The sequence below is a fragment of the Rattus rattus genome, chromosome 2 (genome assembly GCF_011064425.1).
Source record: "Rattus rattus isolate New Zealand chromosome 2, Rrattus_CSIRO_v1, whole genome shotgun sequence".
In the NCBI taxonomy this organism is placed as follows: Eukaryota; Metazoa; Chordata; class Mammalia; order Rodentia; family Muridae; genus Rattus; species Rattus rattus.
Genome location: NC_046155.1, coordinates 209,178,131 through 209,199,394, shown reverse-complemented (window position 1 = coordinate 209,199,394; position 21,264 = coordinate 209,178,131). Strand labels below are relative to the sequence as shown.

Sequence of the window (21,264 nt, the reverse complement as noted above, 5' to 3'; positions counted from 1 at the left end):
TTTCAGAAGGTCACCAGCAGCTACCCCTCTGGAACCCCTGTGCTTTCCCATTCTGTTAGGAGAGCTGGTGACAGGAAGCTCCCTTGGTGTTAATTAGCAGCGGGCTGCGACTTAAGACTTAAGACTGGTCCCAAGGACGTTCTGTACACGGTCAGCGGTCAGCGGTCAGCGATGCAGCCTTACACAGCCCAACCAGCCCTGCTGCTGCTGCTGTTGCCTGTGATGTTTAAGGCACACATAGTCTCTATCTCTTCTGGAGTTTATGGACGTTTGGAATTCATGCGGTTTCAGTTTTCCACGTTGGTACCATAATCACACCTAGTGAACACCTGACCCTCGAACAAACACTAGAATCTCCTTAGCCTGTGTGAAATTTATTTAACTCTAGGGAAAAACAAATAAAGCTCACTTTTCCAAGCCATTAACAAATATGTTTGTTAAGAATTAAGACTTACCTAGTCTGTGCTAGTTATCCATACTAGGAAGCACACTCTGGACATGTCCTCTGGCTTGAAGCTCACGCTTCAGGGGAAGTAGCTTGACTCCAAATGGATCAAAATTTCAGATAGAATGCTATTTTCAAATGGTTGTTTAAGTAGGTAGTGTTTGGGTGATGGTAAAGGCTATGACTCTGTATGGAAACACAGGTGGCTGGTTTCCCTAGCACCCAGAATGCATGCTTTTCTCTGACCATAGAAGTAATCGCATGTGTAGGCATTCTGAGTACTGTTTTGTTGTTACAAATAGATCTGAGCTGAAATGAAAAACGTTACCCTTCTCAAAATTCTTTGCTCTATTTGAACTAAAACCTATGCTTGTGAAATTTAAGGAGAAATCAAAAAAAGGATCAAATCTTAGCAACAAGAATAAACACATTATCCTCTCAAAATATTCCAAGTGAGATGTATATGTAAAATTTAAATTTTCTAGAAGCCACATTCAAAAGTAAAAAGAAAAAAAGGAGAATAAACTTTAATAATATCTATTAATTTTCTCAATCTGTATAGAATATTACATATCAATACCTAGTCTACATAAGAATTATTGACATGATGTCTACATTACTGTATTGGTCTTAGTCTGGTTTGAAATTCAGAATGTACTTTAAATTGGACTAAATATATTTCAAATGCTCATAGCCACATGTAGTTAGTTGCTACCATACTGAGCTGCAAAGAATTATGTAGTAGTAATGATAATGATAAAACTTCATGTTAAAATAAGATATCGCTTCCATATAAATATAAAATTTCCCCTGCACACAAGACTACATCTTAGAAGATATCTTAAATTCAATCTAACAATTAATGCTATTGTTTTGTGATTGACCGAAGAATAGTTTTTCATTATTATTTCCAGCAAGATTACCTCAGGTATTCTTTCCAATCGGTCTTTTCTGTAAACTCTGACTACCACATCTGTAATGCATATTAGCACATCTCTGGAAGGCCACAAATCAGCATACCATCTATAATATGTCTTCCCACTTGGGGATGGTATGTATGTCCCTGTTAATCTTATACTAGTGAAATAAACCAAGCCATCTCCTGGCTTAAGTTATCTGAGACAAGTAAGAATATTATCAATTCTAATATTTTTATTGTATTTAATCTGGTTCCAAGTTGCTTCTTACATAGATAGGAATCCACTCTCTTTTCCTCTCAAATTGCCAAAGGCTATGGGTTTAGAAAGTTAGTGGTCTAAATTTATCTCATTTTTTAACCAAGGAATTGACTTTTAAAGGTACCATGCTGACTGATAGTTGTTTCCCATCCACGCCGAATTTCTAGGCCTACTTGCCTTCCCCAATGTTGACCTTGGTAACACTGATTTACAGAGTAGAGATTAAACTAGCTAGGAAACTCAGTATTCGATGTTGTACCATTAAAATACAGTTCAGATCTATTTCTCTATTCTTTGGAAAATTCCACATTGGTACTACCAGACTTCCACCTGTGGATGACCTCTATTAAATTCCCTCCCTTGAACGTGGGTGAAGACCACATCCTGGTGTGTGCGCCTGTTTCCTTGGGATGATGGTTATGACCTGTCTCCATTCTTCATTCCTACCCTCTACCTCTCCCCTCTCTCCTTGTCTTGACCACACAGCACAACATGCCCTTTTGGAGGATATCAAGCCACTCGGACCTCTTGGCTCTACATCAAGCACTGGAATTAGAGTATTTGTAACTGTATTCTCTAGTTGAGGATCCATTTTTTTTTATATTTCAAGTACACTGAATTTTTATGTGTGATCCAATGCCGCTGGCTTCTTCTACACATACAAATGGTCTTAACGGATGAAATCATACTTGGAAGGAAAACTCCAGAGTGAAGAATTCGGGTTGCTGAATGGAATTAAACTTTAGTGCTACAGAAAGGAAGCTCTATGGTCTTATTATCTTTACAATACTTTCATGGTTTAAAAAAAAAATCAGTGGCAGTTGCTGACACGTATCAAGTGAGTTCTAAGAGGGATTAACAGCTTTAGTAAAGAACTGGAACCCTCCAAGCCACAGCACCTGCTCTGCCTCTGACAAGGTGGTTGAAAACATTCCTCAAAATGGGAGCTCTTCTCAACCCTGAGGTTTGAATCTGACTTATAGCCTACCTAGCCCAGAAAATCTGAATCGGAATGCACTCAGACTGTATAATGACAGTCCTATCTAGACATGTAATTTGTGTAAATTATTGATGGAAATAATTTACTGTGACTTTATTAGCAGCTGACTCTGAAAGTGGATGCAATTTTTCTTTTATTTGTTGGGGTGGGAAAGGGCTGGGGAAATGGGAATATAATATTGTCTCTTTTTTAAGGTTGGCAAAGAGAATGTTCATACTGATGTGTTGTGCCTTAAAGACAAGACAGCATTTGTGTGTTACAATGTAACTTTGGTTACAAGTCTCTATAGATAATCAAAGACAAAAAAACTTTAAAAAAAGCAAGCAAACAAACAAACAAATACCTTTGTGATAATTCTTCACATGACCAAATTTAAAATTCAAGCTATCAGTTTAATATGGAGTCATTGACAAATTGAGTATTTGTTAAAATGAGAAACCAGTAACACAGAACTATTGGGTTCTAAATGATTCCAGTAATCAGTATATGTCAGTTATCTGAACACCCAATCACGAGCAGGTTTGGGAGACTATAGGTTCTTTATTTAGAGAGTGAAATATATAGATATTAAAGTCTCAAGTATCCTTTCTTACAGTTTTCTGGATGGAAATTAAGAGCTCTATTCATGTCAACATACCCAATTTTAGTTTAAGACTGGATATGTGCCAGTTTCTAAGAGGACAATATCATGGTGCAAATTTAGCAAATATTATCAAAGTCATTTTTAGAACATGCTATGGATGTAGCTTAAAACACACATTGAGTAGGCACAGCAGAGTGCATTTGTCTTCCATGCTGTTGCAAAGGCAAGTGTCATCAATGGTAGAAGGCAGGTATACCAGATAGCTCTCAAGGAAACAACTCTGAATCTGTGAATTTTTTTATATATTATCATAAGTAAATTATCAAACAAGCTATATCTTGACATCACCACCAGATCACAACAGTAAAAGGGTATTCACTCTCCTTGGAACACATCAGTCCAGGGTCTCCCTATTACAGACAGGAATACATTGGTTTCTTCCTGCATGGTTGCTGAACAATGCCTGCATTCATTGCTGGGAGAGCCTGGCCTCATTGTGTGTCTGCCTGTCCTTTTGCCTTGTTGGTGTATAACCCATATTGGTAACATGATACAGATTCTCCTCTCATTTGTTATGATATGGTTTGCCTTGTGGAAATTTAAGACTTCAAGAAGGGAAATATTCTAATGGTGTAAGCGCCTGAATCTCTCTGCATTCTGAATGGCATAAGATGGATCCTAGAGTCTAGCTCTTAGTCGAAGTCCTTCATCTGAGGCTGCTTCATAAGAGGTCGTCATCTGAGACTCCGGCAACTTAAATAAGGCCAATGCTTTGCTCAAACATCACAGAGGATACTCTGGAGGGCTGTAAATTTCTTTAGAGAATGATGTGGTCCTGTTTACAAAGACAGATAAGATAGCTGCCTATGATTGGGACTTCTTATCTAAATCCTTACTTTTTCAATGTGTCTTTTGGTTTCCCTTTCCCTGACGCTATGGTGGCAAATTATGGTTGGAACATTTTAATACTAGTGCTATTAATAATAAATTTTACACTTCTGTCGGTCTTCAGCTTGAAAGTGGTTAAAAGGTCAAAGATGTGATTTTTTTTTTTTTGTTACTGGGAATCGTTTGTAGTTAATACTATGACAAAGTTAGTTTGTCACACAGCCAGTTTCTTTCACTGATAGACTTGTGCCCCTGCATCAAAAGTTATAACTCTTCTTGAAATCTGATGAACAAGGCTTCTTTCTTAGACTGCTCCACTTGAGGAACAGAGAGGCTTGCCCTTTCCAAATGCATCAAGGGCTGGCTGTTGGCCTCCTCCCTACTTAACCATCCCCCTCTCCCTTCCCTACCACTCCACCTTCCCCACTCGCACGTATCTGTCCCGGGGTTGAGGGGGGAGGCAGCCAGTATAATACCTACAAGTGAGGTTGACGGAAAAGAGATTGTCCAGCACAACAATGGTGATAGCCAGAAAGCCATAGCCCAGCCTGGTCATGTGACTTTGAGCAGGCTCAAACTACAACTCTTCCCCTCTTAGGGCAGGAAAATTCCCTTTCTTTCTAGAAACACATCAGCCAAACAACAATTAAATAAATAAATAAATAAATAAATAAATAAATGAATAATAACAACCAGCCCTGTGGGCAGTTCCTACATTCTATTTTTATGTGGAATATCGTGCCTTATTATAAATGAATTTGAAAACTGTTCTCCAACTCAGAAGGGTTTTTGGGCTATTACATATTCAAGCTTGGTATGATATTAGAAAAAAAATAACTGCCTTATATTGCACCTTAAAAAGATCAAGACCCTATCACTTGAGTAAGAAAATAGGGGTGGCCTAACTACAACATTATAGCATACGTCTAAGATGATAAAAACCCTGAAGAAATGTGCAAACCCAATTCAGAGGTAAAAATAAGATTTTAAGATTATATGGTCTGTGCACAGAAATAGGTACTAACTGTCTGATGAGCTAAGATCAAAGTAGCTTCAACAGCATGCCCTACTGTGAAGTTTTTTGTAAAAACCTACTTTTTTTGTGACACGCCTGCATTCTCAGCGATTATGGCGTTTAGTATTTCTTTTCAACACAAACCTAATCTTCATGAGCCAAAGTTGCATTTGACTCCCAACTAGGGCGGCGTTAGAGGGAATCTCACAGTCAAAGTCAAGGGTTTCTGTTATGTATTAGTAAAGTATAGATTATTGGGGCCTACATAATTTAAAGAAATGTAAATTAATATTAAAAGCTTGTAAAAATGTACATCTTTACTATTTCTCAATAAATACCTTTGCAACTGTATTCATTGCCTTCATCCTTCCATTTTGTAGGGATTTTAACGTGCATGTGTTGCTTGATTCTAAATCATGTGGAATTTATGTTTAGGTCTCTGAACGTAGAATTTCATCTCCTTATGCAAAAGAACTTTCACTGAAGACAAACTGAACTATAATACAGTAAATGTCCCTAATGAATGCATTTAATGTGGCTGGTTTTGTGGCTACATCTGGGAATCTTCATTCAAGTACAATCGTAATCCAACCAAAATGTGCTCATAATCAGAGAGTATCTATTCGAATTTTAGACATTTATTATATTTATTTATATTTGTATGTCTGAATGTATATGGGTGCATACCTGCTAGGTCACCCATGTACATGTGGAGTCAGACAATGACTTGTGGAAGTCCATTCCACAAGGTGAGTTTGAACTCAGACTGCCAGGTTCTCCCTTAACTTGATGAACCAGCTTGCAAAAATAATAGACTATTTAAGGTAAGTCCCTTTAGACGAGCATAGTTGTAACTGTTATAATCTAGGGCTCGTTGTTATTAGTATCTTCCAAGAGAATAGAAACAAGTTTTCATAAAATGAATTTAGTAGTTTGTTATCACGTGTGTTGTATTACGTTCTTCACAAGGACGTTGTTTACATGAAGACCAGAGACAACTAAAGAACTGACTTTGTTCATTCACAGTTTAAGAAAACAAATAATCGTTAGACTCCAAATTAATACAGTTTAGAGGGAATTATGGTAGAATTCTCCAACAAACCCTATGCCACACCAAAGTTCACCAAGGTGGGTGGAATACAACATGTGTGCTTAAAATTAATTGGTTCGATGAACTTCTTTCTGGTCTTGAACATCTAATTACCACTGAAAGGTGAGCTTTTGAGAAATATTGAATGTCCTATCCCCTGGGCTTCCAGACAAGTATGTGTCCTTTGCCTGTTCAGTATACCTGCATGGAGAAAAGATTTCAAATGAATGCACGCAGATCAGAGTATGTCCTGCTACCCAGCCACCTCACAAGGCCCATCCAGGCCACAACCATAATTTTCCACTTGCATCACCATTTGCCTCTAGTTGAGCATCCTGCTTGGGTCCTCACATCCCTTGAGTACATTACAGCAGTCAGAACAGTCCTTTGAATGAGAACATGTTCCTACGATCCCAGAAGAGTCCACCCAAGTGCCCTTGTACTAAAGTAGCCTCCGTGAATGGTTCAGTGATTGTAAGAAGTTCATCTTCACATTCCACCTCCCTCCAGTCAACTTCTCACTGTCGAATGTTTGTGTGCTTGGCGCATACTGGCCACCCACATCTGCAGAGATTCCTCTCCAGTTTTTCCTCCTCTAGAAGATTTTCACCAGACATCTCCACTGCTCATGTTCTCACTCTCTCTCAGGTCTTTCCCTCCAGTACTATCTTGTGGCTAACAAGGCTCTAATCTCTAAAATTAGGTGTGTCTCCATGATTGTATTGAACAGCATGAACCCTTCACTTTATCTAACGTGATATGCATTTTATTCACCCTTTATGCGGTGTTACTTGGCCATTCCTAGTTATGCTTGATGATGCTACAGATCTTGATTTGTTCTATTCCTGGTCTCTGGAGATTACTGTCACATAATGGACACTCAAGAAGTGCTTGTGGGTGTATGTCTAAACTACAGGACAAGTGTACATGATCAATATCTAAAATTAGCATGATTTCCAATGATACAAGAAGATCGGACAGAGGGAGATGACGAAAACATGCAGGTAAGTTGGGTGAGACAAAATACATTTACAGAGTATTGGAGTGCTTGGTAACCTACTGCTGTGTGCAAATGACAAACAACAGATGTAAGTAATAGTATAATTGAAAAGTGGTTGTACTGAGCATGACCTGCTAGGTTATAAAGAAATCTTCTCATGGTCCATAAATTGTTTCTTAAGTTTTTTTATTTAGTTTATGGCTTGAAGTGTTTGCTCACTTGTGTGTGGCAGGGTCTCCCTTGTCACCCAAGTTAGCCTACAACTAATTGTGTTTCAGGTTTGCCCGAAACGTCTGGCAATCCTCCTGCCTCAGCCTCATCAGTGCTAGTACTATAGGCATAAGCCACCACATTAACTTTAAAATGCATTAGCATTAAAAAAGTATACAGCATCACTGTGCTTGGCTGAATTTAAGTACTTCAGAAAAAAGTCATGCGTGAAACACATCTCTCAGCAAGTTCTGTGGCTCATAATTCTGAATAGAGATTTTTAAAGATTTTTTATGCATAGTAAATCTATTTTCAATTGTATCTCCCTCTTCCTCACATACTCCAATTGCCCTGGAACCTTTGCAACAAACCCCCTTCCAATTTCTCCTTCTCATACGTATGTTGCGTTGTGTTCAATTAATGCACGGTTGTGGGAGCGTCCACTAGAGAATGGGCCACCCTCCAGACTCCACAACCCTGAAGAAAACTGACTGTCTCTCCCCCCAGCAGCTATCACCTGCCAATAGCTCCCCAGTCAAGGGTGGGTCCACATAAGCCCCACCCCCTTACGTAGTGGAAATTCGGCTAGGTTGATCTTGTAAGTCTTGTGCTCCTGTGAGTTCATGATTGGTCACATCACATCCGGAAGTCTTTCACAGGGTGTCCCCTCATCTGCTGGCTCTTTCCATCCCCGTGTCCCCTGAGGCTTGGGTAGCGGTGACATTCTCTCAACACCTGGACCACTTACGAGGCTTTGCATTAGCCGTTGCCCAAGGCACAAAGAGGCTTCTCTGACCACAGTTGAGAGCAGCACAGATCTACAGCTATAAAGATAAATACGGATGTGGCAATCTGATTCGGAAAACCAACAATAGGCTCCCAACTAGGGCCTGTGTTCCCCCAGCCACTCACTGTCTCATTGGCTATCAGGCACTCCATGTTCTTGCCATTAGCTTAGATTTTTATGCCTGGCAGCTGCTCACTGTTATCAGTTGATTTCCCCAGGAAAACTTCAATAAATATGTGGAATGGAAAGGGGGTGTACACTTAGGAAAGTGGAGGGACCACGGGGTAAGCTGGTCTCTCTAGAACCGAGGCGTAAGTTCCACACCTAGAGCCTGGAGACTCCACACCACTTTCTGGAAAACACGGGTAGAGAGTGAGCCACGGAGTGCAATGGTGAGCATACGGGCATGGCCAATGGCTTTGCAGATCAGTGCCTAGCCAACCTTCAAGGGGACGCTTCCTAGAGAAAACAATTTCCATGCTGAATCTTTGAGAACGAAATGAAGGCCGGGGTGGGTGTTGGGAGAGTGGGGTGGGATTAGAGGCATCTAAGCAAAGTAAATGTCATGCAAGAGAAAGAGGGAAAAGATGGACGAGAGAAGGTTGTTAGGGAACTATAAAGAAGCCCTCTTAAAGGAGCACTGTGTGAAGGGAAATGGTAAGAAGTGAGACTCAGATCCAATGGAAACTAGAGAGGGAAGCGTCTCTATACAGAGCTTATGTTATCCTGAGTGAGAAGACAGAGAAGGGCAGATCAGAGAGTCAGAGGGCATATGTGTCCAGATTCACATTTCATACCATTGTTCTGGCCACACATGAAGATTGTAGACTCAAGAGACTTGACAGAGGACCCCGGAGTATTACTGATTTCTGAATAAGATGGTTGTCACAAATAGCAAAAGAAATTCAAAGAAATTAAGGGGCTGAATAATTACAGCCTGACAACCATTGCTGCTTTTCCTCCTGTCCTCAGACACAGGCATCCTGACTTCTGACCTCTGACCTCTGCTTCTCCTTCTGTCCTCAGATACAGGTACACTGACCTCTGACCTCTGCTTCTCCTGTCCTCAGACATAGCCACCTTGACCTCTGACCTTTGCTGCTTCTCCTCTCCTCAGACATAGTCATTCTGACCTCTGGTCTCTGATTCTCCTGTCCTCAGACATAGCCACCCTTACCTTTGCTTCTCCTCTCTCAATCTCAGCCATCCCGACCTCTGGGTTTCTGCTTGGGAGTTTGGTAGATTGCAATGCAGCTGCCAAGAGAACAGAGCCAAAAAGGGAGGCAGACGATTTTGGTGAGGTTTTATTAGTGTTGACTGCCTGCCTCTGACTGGAGATGAGTCTGGTGTTGAGAAGTGTTCATCTGGAAAAGCCAGAAGTTGCAAAGCAAGGTGGTTCAGGTTATTGAATCTGCAGCAATTCCCAGGTTGCTCTCCAAAATGCTTTGCCAGATCACAGCCAAATCACTCTGAGAGCATAATTAAAATGTGAAATAATTTCCCAGAGTCACATCAATTATTTGAAAACCATGGCTCGGAGTAATGGCTGTAGCCAACCCTGACAAACTTAGCTCAAACCCCAGGACCCACATGGTATGAGAGAAATGATCATCACAATTGCCCTCTGACCTTTACAGTCTTGTCATAGCATAAGCATCTAAACATACACACATGCACACACGTGCACACACACATACACATACACACACATACACACACACACACACGCACATGCACACACGCACATATACACATGCACATACACATACACACACATGCATACACAAGTAATTTTAAGACATCTGCTATTTGTCTGATCTTAGGTCATTGCGGAAATAGGACTGACACCAGCCATGTATGGTGTATGTGTGCGTGCATGCATGCACACATGTTGTATGTGTATTGTTTGGGGTTTCCTGTTGATTTAATATTGGTTTTTGTATCCTCTGCTGGACACCAGTTTCCAAGAAGATAGAGTAGGGGCTGCTGTGGCTGAATTTATAGCCTGAAAGAATTCAAATGCCTCTATGAACTTCTCCTTCAGGGACTTACACATGAAAGCTTACGCCTGCCTGGAAACAAATATGGCACTAATTTATTTGGCAAAGAAATAAAACATTAGGAAAAATCTCCACAACGGAATGACACATGATTTAGTCACTTAGACAGACTAATGTATTCAAAAATACGGTGGCCATTAAAATACAAGTTATGACGGAATAAATTACTGTGAGAGTAGGCAGTAATCTCCGGTACGTGAACAGAAGTCAAAATGAATAGCACACACGCACCTGTAAAATCGGCAGATCTGGACCATTAAATTCTTTTCCATCAATTTTACCTCACAGTTAAGGAGCAGGATGGGAGAGACACTAGAGCCAGTACTGCAGGAAAAGGGTAGAATGATAGTTTTTACATGTCACTGAGAGCTTTACCAAAGGCAAATGAGAACCCAGCCATTTTTTGCAAACAGTAAAACAGTCAAGACATCTGAGTCTAGGAAGGTGAGGACTGTTTATAAACTATCTCAGGATAGATTCAACATATTACTTTGCCTTAGCTAGATTATGATGTTGTTCCAGATGAGTCCTGGCACCTCATTTGATGTCACCCCAAAATTTTCACATCCCTTGTAAACATTGGAGTATGACTACTCCATCCCTATACCTTCCCTGACCCAGAGATCACATTATCGTTGTCTATGGGGTGCAGTTGAGAGTTTACTTAGTTACACGCATCTACTCCCTCACTTTTATTTCATTGAAAACCAGTTTACCTATAACCCCGAGTCACTACAGCCCTGCGTACAGGCAAGCAACATGCTAGAGGAAGGGGTACCACTAAAGGACGTGAAATCTCCCACATTCCATGTAATGAGAACCCATGTGGCAGTTAAAAGTTTGCCACGACTTCCTCTCAAAACCTCATGTGCTGAAATCTAAGCTCATGCTGTGAAAGTAAAGAGAGATGATTGGAGCTTTAAGATCAGAGCTTGCTGGGAGTCCATTGTGTGTGCACACTGGGAAAGGATTCAGGCTTGTCCAGAGGACTGAAGAGCTCCGGCTCTCAGGGCACAAAACTGGTTACTTTGAGAGTTAATTCTTTATAAATGAAGTTTACTCTCTCAGTTTATTCTCTTCATCCCCTCTTATTATAAATTCTATGTGTTTGCCTCTGTTTGTCTCTGTCTGTCTCTGTGTGTCTCTGCTTCTCTGTCTCTCTGTTTCTCTCTGTGTGTCTCTGTCTCTCTGTCTCTCTGTCTCTCTCTCTCTCTCTCTCTCTCTCTCTCTCTCTCTCACACACACACACACACACACACACACACACACACCATGGACTGTATCACATGAGACCCATGCCAGTTCTTAGAATTCCAAAACTTCGAGTTAAATAAATGTCCTTGTTTTCAAATAAAGGGCTCAGTCTTGGGTATTTTGCTATAACAACACAAAACAGACGAAGATAAAATTACACGGTATTACCTGAGAAAATTCAGATAAATCTCTGTGTCCCTCAGGCTGGGAAATCAATTCCCGAGTTCTCGGATCAGCCCGAATCCATGTTTAAGTAACTGATAACAATGCATGAGAGCAAACTTGTCAATTGCAAAATCTGCCACCACCACCTTTGTACTAATAACCACATGCAAAGAAAGAATATTCTATGAACTTGTCAAAAAGGAAACTGTCACTGACACATTTCTCTGACTTTGTACAAGGCAATAATTTAAATCTGAAATTACTTTTCTGTCTAGAAGTAAGTTGTCCTCTTACCCCGACATTCTCTTCCTCAACTAATGACCAGATTGTGCACAATGGCAACATTGTTTGTGATTTTGTTTCAAATATAGTTTATCAGCATTACCTGATAAACATTTTCTTTTTTAAAGATTTATTTATTTATTATATGTAAGTACACTGTTGCTGTCTTCAGACACACCAGAAGAGGGCATCAGCTCTCATTACAGATGGTTGTGAGCCATCACATGGTTGCAGGGATTTGAACTCAGGACCTCTGGAAGAGCAGTCAGTGCTCTTGACCACTGAGCCATCTCTGCAGCCCTGATAAACACTTTCACTGTGTCTATTAACTATAAAACAAGGTGTTTGCCAAATCTAACAGTGGAACACTGTATCCTGAGGCCATCTCCATTTCATGGCAGAAAAATACATGAAATGTCTTCAGCATAGCCAACCCCATCTTGGAAAACCTTTTCAGTTTCTTTCTCTCTGGCCTTCTTTTTAATTAAAACAAACTAAAATCTAATTTAAAAAAAAAACAAATCAAAACAAAATAACCTGCAACAGAGAACAAAGGAACAGTGGAACAAAGGGACATTTCTATTTAAATAAATTTTTCTTCATGAAATCTAGATCTGTCAGCCTTGCACTGCCTAATAATGTGACACGCTTAACGTGTTGAAGGAAATCAGGTGTTTTCATGCCAAATGAAAATAAAATTTATGTACTGCTATGACCATACCCTTTGCCTGTGTTTTTCAGCCTATTCATCATTGAAAGCTTCTCAATAAATTCCGTGCAAAAACCATGTGGGGATGTCGCACAGTAATGACTCAGGAACAACCATAAATAACCACTCAATCAGTGCTCGGCAGGGGGTCAAGGACTTACACAGAGTGTGTTCCCAATTGCTCAATAGTGACAGAGAGTCATCTATCTTTCCAGATCCATATTTTAACACACTAAGTCTCAATGCCTGGACACTGGGAGCCCAGCTGAAGGCAAGGTTGTCACCCACCCTCATCGGAAGAATGAAAGTAGAAGGCGGGTGATGTCCTTTTACAGATGCACAGATTCTTCTGGCCAACCTCCTGGAGAAAGATTTATCCACCGCTGAGTCAGTTACCAAGAACTTGGTAATAAATTGTCCCCAGAGGCAACAACTCAAAACATGAAGTACTTGTTACTTCCCCTAGTCTCCAGGATCAGGGAGTAAAGGATGAGGCCAATCTGGCTCTAGATTACGATTGAGCTGCGTGGCCTATGTAGTAGGACTTAGGACTGTTTGGACCCCATAAGGAGCAAACAAACAGAATGACAAAATGACCTTTTATAGTCACGGATAAAGTGGCAGTCACCAAAATGATGTTTAATTTGACAGAAACAAAACTGTAAAAGATCCCCAAGTTTAGAAGACCATGTGTTAGAGACGGAAACACAGGGCTGAATCCATATCCCATCACCGAGGAGGGTGAGAGGATATCTCGAAAGTCAGAAGATCAGTGAAGTGGGTCAGGTTTATAAGGAGAATGATGTCGTCACCCACATTGAACAAATGCGATGAGAAAGAACTCATGGCACAAGTGTCCGCATGGACATTAACCCCAGAAAGGTAGTTGTCACGGGCAGAAACTGGGGGAAAAAAATCACGGAAAGATCATAGAAGAGAAAATCAAACCTCTGAAATTAGAAACACTTGATGCAGGAACAATGTTAGCTGTCATCCAAGCATCATGAGAAAAAAAAAACTGATTAGATGAAAAGAACTAAAAGCCTTCCCTCCACCTGTTTTGAAAGAAAACTTTAAAGTAAGTGAGATGGAAGTGATGATTGCTGATATTTGTGGCTCTTTGTGGATTCCGGGTATCTGTAATTGATTGGAATTTTAAAATAAGCAAGATAAAGGGAATATCTTTCTTTGGTTTCTGTTCACAAAATACCTTGGCATCTATCATCAAAGTGACTTATTTCTCTTTTCGATAAACACATAGTAAACATCTATTTCATGGCAAACATTCTGCTGGGCGTCCAGGCAGGTTATAACTGAAAACAGTTACCATATGAATAGCACATACACAAACAAAGTAGAAGAATTCCAAAATAGAAAAACGAAGAAAAGGAAAGAGAAAAGAAAAAGAAAAGAAAGAAGAAAGAATTGGAAGCCTTCTGTTAGCCCATGGGAGAAGACATATGTTCTTAGACATGGGTGTAGACCTCCACAAAGTAAGCCCTCTGTCCATCTACAGGGACAAACATAGCCCTAAACATGAAAAACCAAATGGTTCCCTACTACCCTGTCTAGTCCTATGTCAACTTGACTCACAAACTATTGTTAGCTGAAAGTAGGGGGCCTCTACTGAGAAAATTCCTCCATGAGATCCAACTGTAAGGCGTTTCCTTATTTTAGATTTTTGGGGGAGGACCCAGCCCATTGTGGGTGTTTCCATCCCTGGGCTTTTGGTCCTGAATTCTATAAGAAGGAGCAAGCCATGGGGAGCAAGCCAGTAAGCAGCACCCCTCCATGGCCTCTGCATCACCTCCTGCTTCCTGGCTTCCATTCTATTTGAGTTACTATCTTGACTTCCTTCGATGGTGAACAGCAATATAGAAGTGTAAGCCACATAACCCATTTCCTGATCAACTTTTTGGTTGTGGTGTTTCATTGCAACAGCAGAAATCCTCACTAAGACAACTACAAAAAGTTTCAGAGAATGAAAGATTATTAAGGACAGTTCCGGGCACAAGAAACCACTGACAAAATCCCCAAACCCAGAGACAGGACCCCTATGTTCAATAAGAGGTTACATGGACCTCAACTGCCTCCAGCGGAACTAAAGTTTAAACCTTCCCACAGGGACAGGTAACAAATCACTTGCAAAGTTAGCAAGCTAGAAAGATGTTTTAGGTCAGTGGCCAAATCATGACACATTATTTGGTAGGATCCCCCAAATTCAAAGCATTTGGCAATTTCAGAAAGTTGCTGATTTTTCTATTGGAATTAAGAAAACTGAGAAGCTGCTGGGCATGGTGGTATATACCTTTCATCCCAGCACCCAGGAGGCAGAGGCATGCAGATTTCTATAAGTTTGAGACCAACCAGGTCTCAAATTCCAAGACAGCCAGGGCTATATGGAGAAGCCCTGTCTCACAGAACAACAAAAAAGAGAAGAGAGAGAAAATTGAAAAGCTTCAAACAATGGGAATATCTCCTCTCTTGTCATTTTCCTAGCAGTGTCCTGATCAGCTAATGAGCCATTGCTTCACTGGTCTTGTGGTCATAGAGAATAAGGAAAGCCATGGACTCTTTACTCCCAGGAAAAGCAGAAGAGCTATAGCCTGGCCAACAAGTAACCATCAGAAGCTTGTTTCAACACTGTTGGACCAACACATTTCCATTCGGGAGCCATGATAACAGGCAGATGTCAGCTGACCTCGAAATTCCTGAATCAGTATGTTGACGATGTGCTGCCTGCGGTGAATACAAGCCTGAAAGCCAACCAATCAGAAGCAGCCTAGCATCTGCAAAGTTGGTGTTAGATAGCGCGTGCTTTTTTTTTAGTTCCCCCAACATAATTTTATTAATTATTTGGGAATTCCAGACAGTGAACCCCAAGCACACTCACTTCCCTTTCCTTCCAGATCCACCTTCCTATCCTGGCAACCTAGCCCCACCCCTCAAAAAAAGAAAAAGAAAACATCAAGTCCAATTTGTGTTGCTCATTTACTCTTGGAGGACGATCAGATTCCCAGTAGCCAGTCCCTTAATAAGACAAACAAGCAAGCAAACAAACAAACTGAGTTGTTCTCCCAACCCCTGTGAGAAGTCATCAACTGTGATTCTTTATCATCTTTATCATCTTTATCACAATTTTAAGGGCTCTACAATAGCCTCACGTATGGACTTGTTTCCTTTTGCATGGAGGTGGAGGGAAGGGAATGACTCTGGTTCTCAGTTATAAGCATGCCCCTGAGGCTAAAGTCGACCCTGTGGGTCATCAACACTAGACATGCTTCCAAGCTGCAGGAGCTCCCTCTTGCCTCCATGCCTCCCCTGACCCAAAGTGTCCCTGGCCCGTTCTACACACTTTGTGTGCCTTTGTAGCCTCCTCTGGCATTGCTCTCCCATCTATCCTGAAACAAGCAATTTGGCTCCACGTTCCAGTCTGAGAGCACTGAGCGATTGCTTCTACACTACAGGCACACAGGAAATAGATGTTTCATTTCCTTCGCTTGGTGCAGATCCATTAGTGAAGGACGGAATCCAGTCCTTTGTGTCCACTATTCAAGGTTTTCCACCTCTGCTGGAAAGAGCCAAACTTGGAGTGTTTCCCCTCCAAGTTCTACTAGGAAAAACCAAGGATAATGTACAGTAAGGTTTGAGTAAATGTTAGCTTTAAAAGATTGCGTCTGTGAGTGGTCTGACATCTCCACGTAGATTTCAACAGAGTTGTGGGATTTATGGAATTTGCTTCCTGCTGTTAATCCCCTAGACCATGACCCCTCAAGCACTGGAAGCCTGTGCATTTCTGTGAGCAAATGTGAGTCTCTGGTTTCATTGTCCTCCCTGCTGGACTGGCACTGTGCTGTTCTTACAAGAGAATGCCCCAGCATTCCACAGCAGAGGTTTACACATGTTTCCGGAGTAATGTGCCTTGGATCTGGCTGTTTTCACTGGCGGTGTAAAGGACTGAGTCAAGGACTGAGTCCTCCACAGCAGCAGAGCTGTGCAATTGCCCTGTTTGATCCGGCAGTGGTCAGCAAGGCTTTGACAGTCTCTGACCTTCTGCTCTGGGAAGTAAAAATTTAAAGAAGCCTTTATTGGGCATTGATCTTTACAACGGTTATCCTGCTAAGAGAAATAAAAAGAAAGAGCATACACCCCACCTTCTAAAAGTACTCGTGGAAGCGGGTTCCAGGCTGGGCCTGACATATTAGTGGCGATACTGAAGGCATGAGGGAGAAATGATGCGTTGTGTCATTAACACATCAGTCAGCACATCCTGCCTGACAGATACTGCATAAGCAAGATCTAAAACTGGGAAATCCCAATGATGGCTCTTCTTCCCAAGATGCCTGCCTGGCAACCTCTGGCGTTATGAAAACTAGCAAGGGAGGAAACTTCCCAGTCAGTTCCAGTACATTTTTCTTGTGCCTACCCCATTTCATTAACATCTCATTCTCTTGGGGAGGGGTGGGATAGACTGTGTATATCTACACAAAGAAGTATCATATCAGTCACCATTTTGAGGCCAGACTCCCAAGATACTCCCAGTCTTAGTATGCACAGAAGAATGGGACTCTGAGAATGGGCCAACAGTAACAAGGAGGCCGGCACCATTGTGTCCACTAGACCAGCACCCGGCCAGCTTTCTAAGTGCACAGATTCCTCCTACTGAGCTCTGACTATTAAATACTTGCTCTACATCTTACAGCCTCAGCCCCATGTCAGAGGAACTGATCCCAGTGTGATGCCAGGCATATCCAGCAAAATGGGGATCAGTAAAGCCTGTCTTGGTGTAGCCAAGGGCTCTCCAGCCGCTGCTTGCAATTAGACCTGTTATCATTCTCTCAGGAAGCCCCTGTTGATGTTTAAATCCTAATTGGCAGTAGACATCTGTCTCTCACTGGGAAGCGCTCACCCCCCTAACCCCTGTCTGTTCTGCTCCCTCCCCTTCCAGTCCCTATCTCTCCTCCTTTCTGCTTTGGCTATATGAGTTTCTGATTTCTTTCTTTCTTTATTTCTCTCCCAGGGCAGAGTCTGGCTTCTCTCTAGAAACAAGCAGGCACTGGGCTCTGAAATTTTACTGGAGCAGGAACTTTCCACTTGCCCCTCCCCTGGGCCTTCCCTGTGTCTTGCAACACTCCTTTCTTGGCTTCAGTACTCTTCCCGGGCTAGTCTGGTGGCCGGGATGTCATCCATTCTGGTATTTAGGTGTTCATTAATCGCCTGCAAGCTGCCTGAATATGTGTGGTTTGCTTCCTCCTAGGAAGAGCACTAAGTGAACTTTTAGTTCCTGTCTTCATGGAACTTACATTCTGCACAATGCAAGGCATTCGAAGTCCATTTAATGGTGCATGCAAAATATCCTCACCTAAAACAATGTTTGTGCGGAAGAAGAAAACTAGTAAAGGGTCCTATACAATTACTTAAAAGTTTGAGCATTTTGGTTTTTCTTAACGCGTAACAGCTTCAGACCAGCATACCAGATTTTGATCTCGCAGCTTACGTTGCCATCTACAGAGTTCACACATGAGAAACACAACTGAGTTACAAGAAAAACTCACAAAGTATTTTGAGTAAGCTTACTATTGTGTGTTGACTCACGCCCATAGAGAGGCCTGGCTAGTTGGTCATTTTCAATGGGAAATTCAAGAATGTCTGAATTTGCCCTGACTTTTCTCTTAATTCTATGAGGTGTTTGAAAAACTCATAAGGGGTTGGGGATTTAGCTCAAGGGGTTGGGGATTTAGCTCAGTGGTAGAGTGCTTGCCTAGGAAGCAAGGCCCCTGGGTTCGGTCCCCAGCTCCGAAAAAAGAAAAAAAAAAAAAAAAAACTCATTACCATTATTCTTTATACGCTTACAACTAAGGCGAGTACGTAGGGCGGTGAGACTAAAATAGCCACAGATGCACGGGAAGGCTGTGAGTCAGCACATACCAGGGAGCAGCAGCCTCTCAGTTCTCGTTCTCAGCCAACCAGCATTGCAGATGCCAGGTTCTGCTTTAGCCTGTATCTCTCAAGGCTTGCTTGGTAAGAACTCCCTTTCAACAGAACCTTGCCAGTTGCCAGTAAGCTGCACAGTCCACCTTGTCACGGCCTTGTGGGCTTCAGTGAAATCAGGCAAGCAGACAAGGCTTATGTGTAGAGTCCATGCCTACTGAATACAAGGGTTATGTCGCTCAAACGCAATACAATGAACCCTGCTAACATTCTCAGTCTGTTTTTATAACTGTGTGTATAGTTTTGTAAGACTTGGAGGTGTGTTCACAGTCATTGACCACTTCTGTAAACAAATCACAAGACCAGTTCTGCCTTCCTGAAGAGTCATTATGTTGAGAGGATTGGTTACTGCAACTCTTCTCCCAGAATACCGAGACCTAAAGATACTATGTCCCTCCCATAAATGGTAGAGTATTGTCACATAGCTTGCACACACCCTTCTGGCCTTTAAATCACCTGTGTGCCTAACACAACACACAGTGTCAGTAGATTACTTAGTGAATAATGACAAGAAAAATATCTGCCCATGTTGGGTGCAAATGGAATTTATAATGAGGACACTGTTTTCTATATGCAGTTAGCTGAGCCTCAACAGAATCTATGATACAGAAGGGATGAGTAAGTCTTTCTCAACAGTGGTTGGATATACACAGTCCCTACCTTTGTGTGTTGGCTTTAATTTAAACAAATACCCTTGATCTTCAACTGTCAGCGATGCCTTTGATTTCCAGGCTCCTTCCAAAGAGAAGTCCTTGAGCTCTGTGTTTCAGAGCAAGGTCGTGACCATATTCAGAAAGAGATGTCCTAAAGCCCATCTAGGATTTTTGGAACGAAGCGTGAGGCTCTGTAGCTTCTGGGTGTTTCTGAGGTAAGCAACAGTGAGTAGCACAAAGAGCTAAGAGACGAACTGGTGATTCATTGGGGAAGAAATAGCCTGCACCTGTGAGAGCACAGGAGTTGCCACTTGGCGTTCTTGGGGCGCTGCATCAGCTGGAAAGCAGGCCCTGTCCCCAAATGAACTAACAGCTTTGTGGCTCTTGAGTGGCAGTGGGCCGCTCTCACTTCGGGTTTTGCTTTTGGAGTGAACACAAACCTGTGATTGTCACGGGGGCTAAAGAAAGTGTGCACTTGGCAGCATTTGTGCTTGCTGGGGGCAGGGAAAGCCCCTGCACAGAGAGCAATCTAATAAGCACGTGTTCCTACAGTATGCCCCAAGGCTGACTTGCCTTATCTCTAGTAATCCCGTTCTATCTCCCTGAATCACATTATTTGGCTGTGTATCAAACTCCTTGTAGTTTTGACTTGGGGGACAATGAAACACGATCTCAAGACAAGAAAGGATCAGGAGCAGACAACGGCTCCTGTGGCCCCCAGCAGCGCAATGCTGAATTCAACATCACATCAGGAAAATATATTCACCAGCTGGTCCGGGAAGATGAATGCCAAGTTCCAGCTGTGCGATGCTGCCCTGACAGTTTATGATCTCAGACAGAAACAAATTGATGTGAGAGATAAGAAGCCCAGAGCACAAAGCTTAGGTGGCTGTCTGTCACCAGCACCCAGCCTTGTCTACTATGCTTGTCACTCAAAAGGCCATTTATCACGAAGAGCCCTTTAGGATAGAGTAATATGAAAAAGAAACAGTGCCCATGCTTAATAAAGCTTATTCCAAGAGAGAATGAGGGAGGTTGAAAGGAGCCCCCTAAGGTCTTGCTGTTTCCCCTTCGAGAAAGCCCAGGGTTGAGCCATGATCCCGCTGACCTAGCAAAGGTCACAGGGAGGGCAGCCTACAGAAAGGTTCCCAGCAGGAGTGAACCTTTGTGGCAGAAAGTGTCTAAAGGCAGCTGGGTGTGGTAGTGTCTACCTGTGATCTCAGCACTGGGGAGGCAGCTACAGAAGGGCTATGAGGTCAAAGCCAGTATACAGAAGGGCTATGAGGTCAAAGCCAGTATACAGAAGGGCTATGAGGTCAGGCCAGTCTACAGAAGGGCTATGAGGTCAAGGCCAGTCTATAGAAGGGCTATGAGGTCAAGGCCAGTCTACAGAAGGGCTATGAGGTCAAGGCCAGTCTACAGAAGGGCTATGAGGTCAAGGCCAGTCTATAGAAGGGCTATGAGGTCAAGGCCAGTTGAAGCTTCATAGTGAGACTACAGATTAAAAATAAGAAGAAAAACGAAAGTGATAATCTCTGGATTCTCTACTGTGGACAGAAGTCATCTGCTGTATAGAAAGCTGCATTCTCCTATTGGTAATCCATACACACTTACAGGGCACATAATCACTTAGCTAAAAGCTCTTTCCCAAGTCCTTACCTTTGACTGTAAGGTGGCTTATACTGTGAAGAATGTTTTCCAAAACTTCCCAGGATCAGTACTCGAAACATGAGTACAGGTAGAAATTAGTCAGGCAACCTAGAGACCACAGTAGGGCAGGGTGGTCAGGGATGGGGTTAGATGAATCTTTTCACTCTCGAGCAGTTACGGTACACTGCAGCACCGAGGAATAGTCTAGTACACTACGGTATCTGGGAAGTTATAGTACAAGCACATACACTTTGTCATCTGAATACCACACAATGTTAAATGATGCCCAGAGTTCATATTTGGG

General features: G+C 42.1%; 1 protein-coding gene across 4 annotated transcripts in view; it reads left to right on the top strand.

Moving 5' to 3' along the window:
• Positions 1-2,931, top strand: part of Eya4 (EYA transcriptional coactivator and phosphatase 4) — a 117,717-nt gene extending 114,786 nt beyond the window's left edge. For all 4 annotated transcript variants that reach the window (XM_032894891.1, XM_032894890.1, XM_032894886.1 and 1 more), the window contains one exon: positions 2,110-2,931. In XM_032894891.1, coding sequence (XP_032750782.1) covers positions 2,110-2,190 — 81 coding nt within the window. In that variant the 3' untranslated portion in view covers positions 2,191-2,931. The remainder of the gene's footprint in view (positions 1-2,109) is intronic.
• Positions 2,932-21,264: the final 18,333 nt, after the last annotated feature.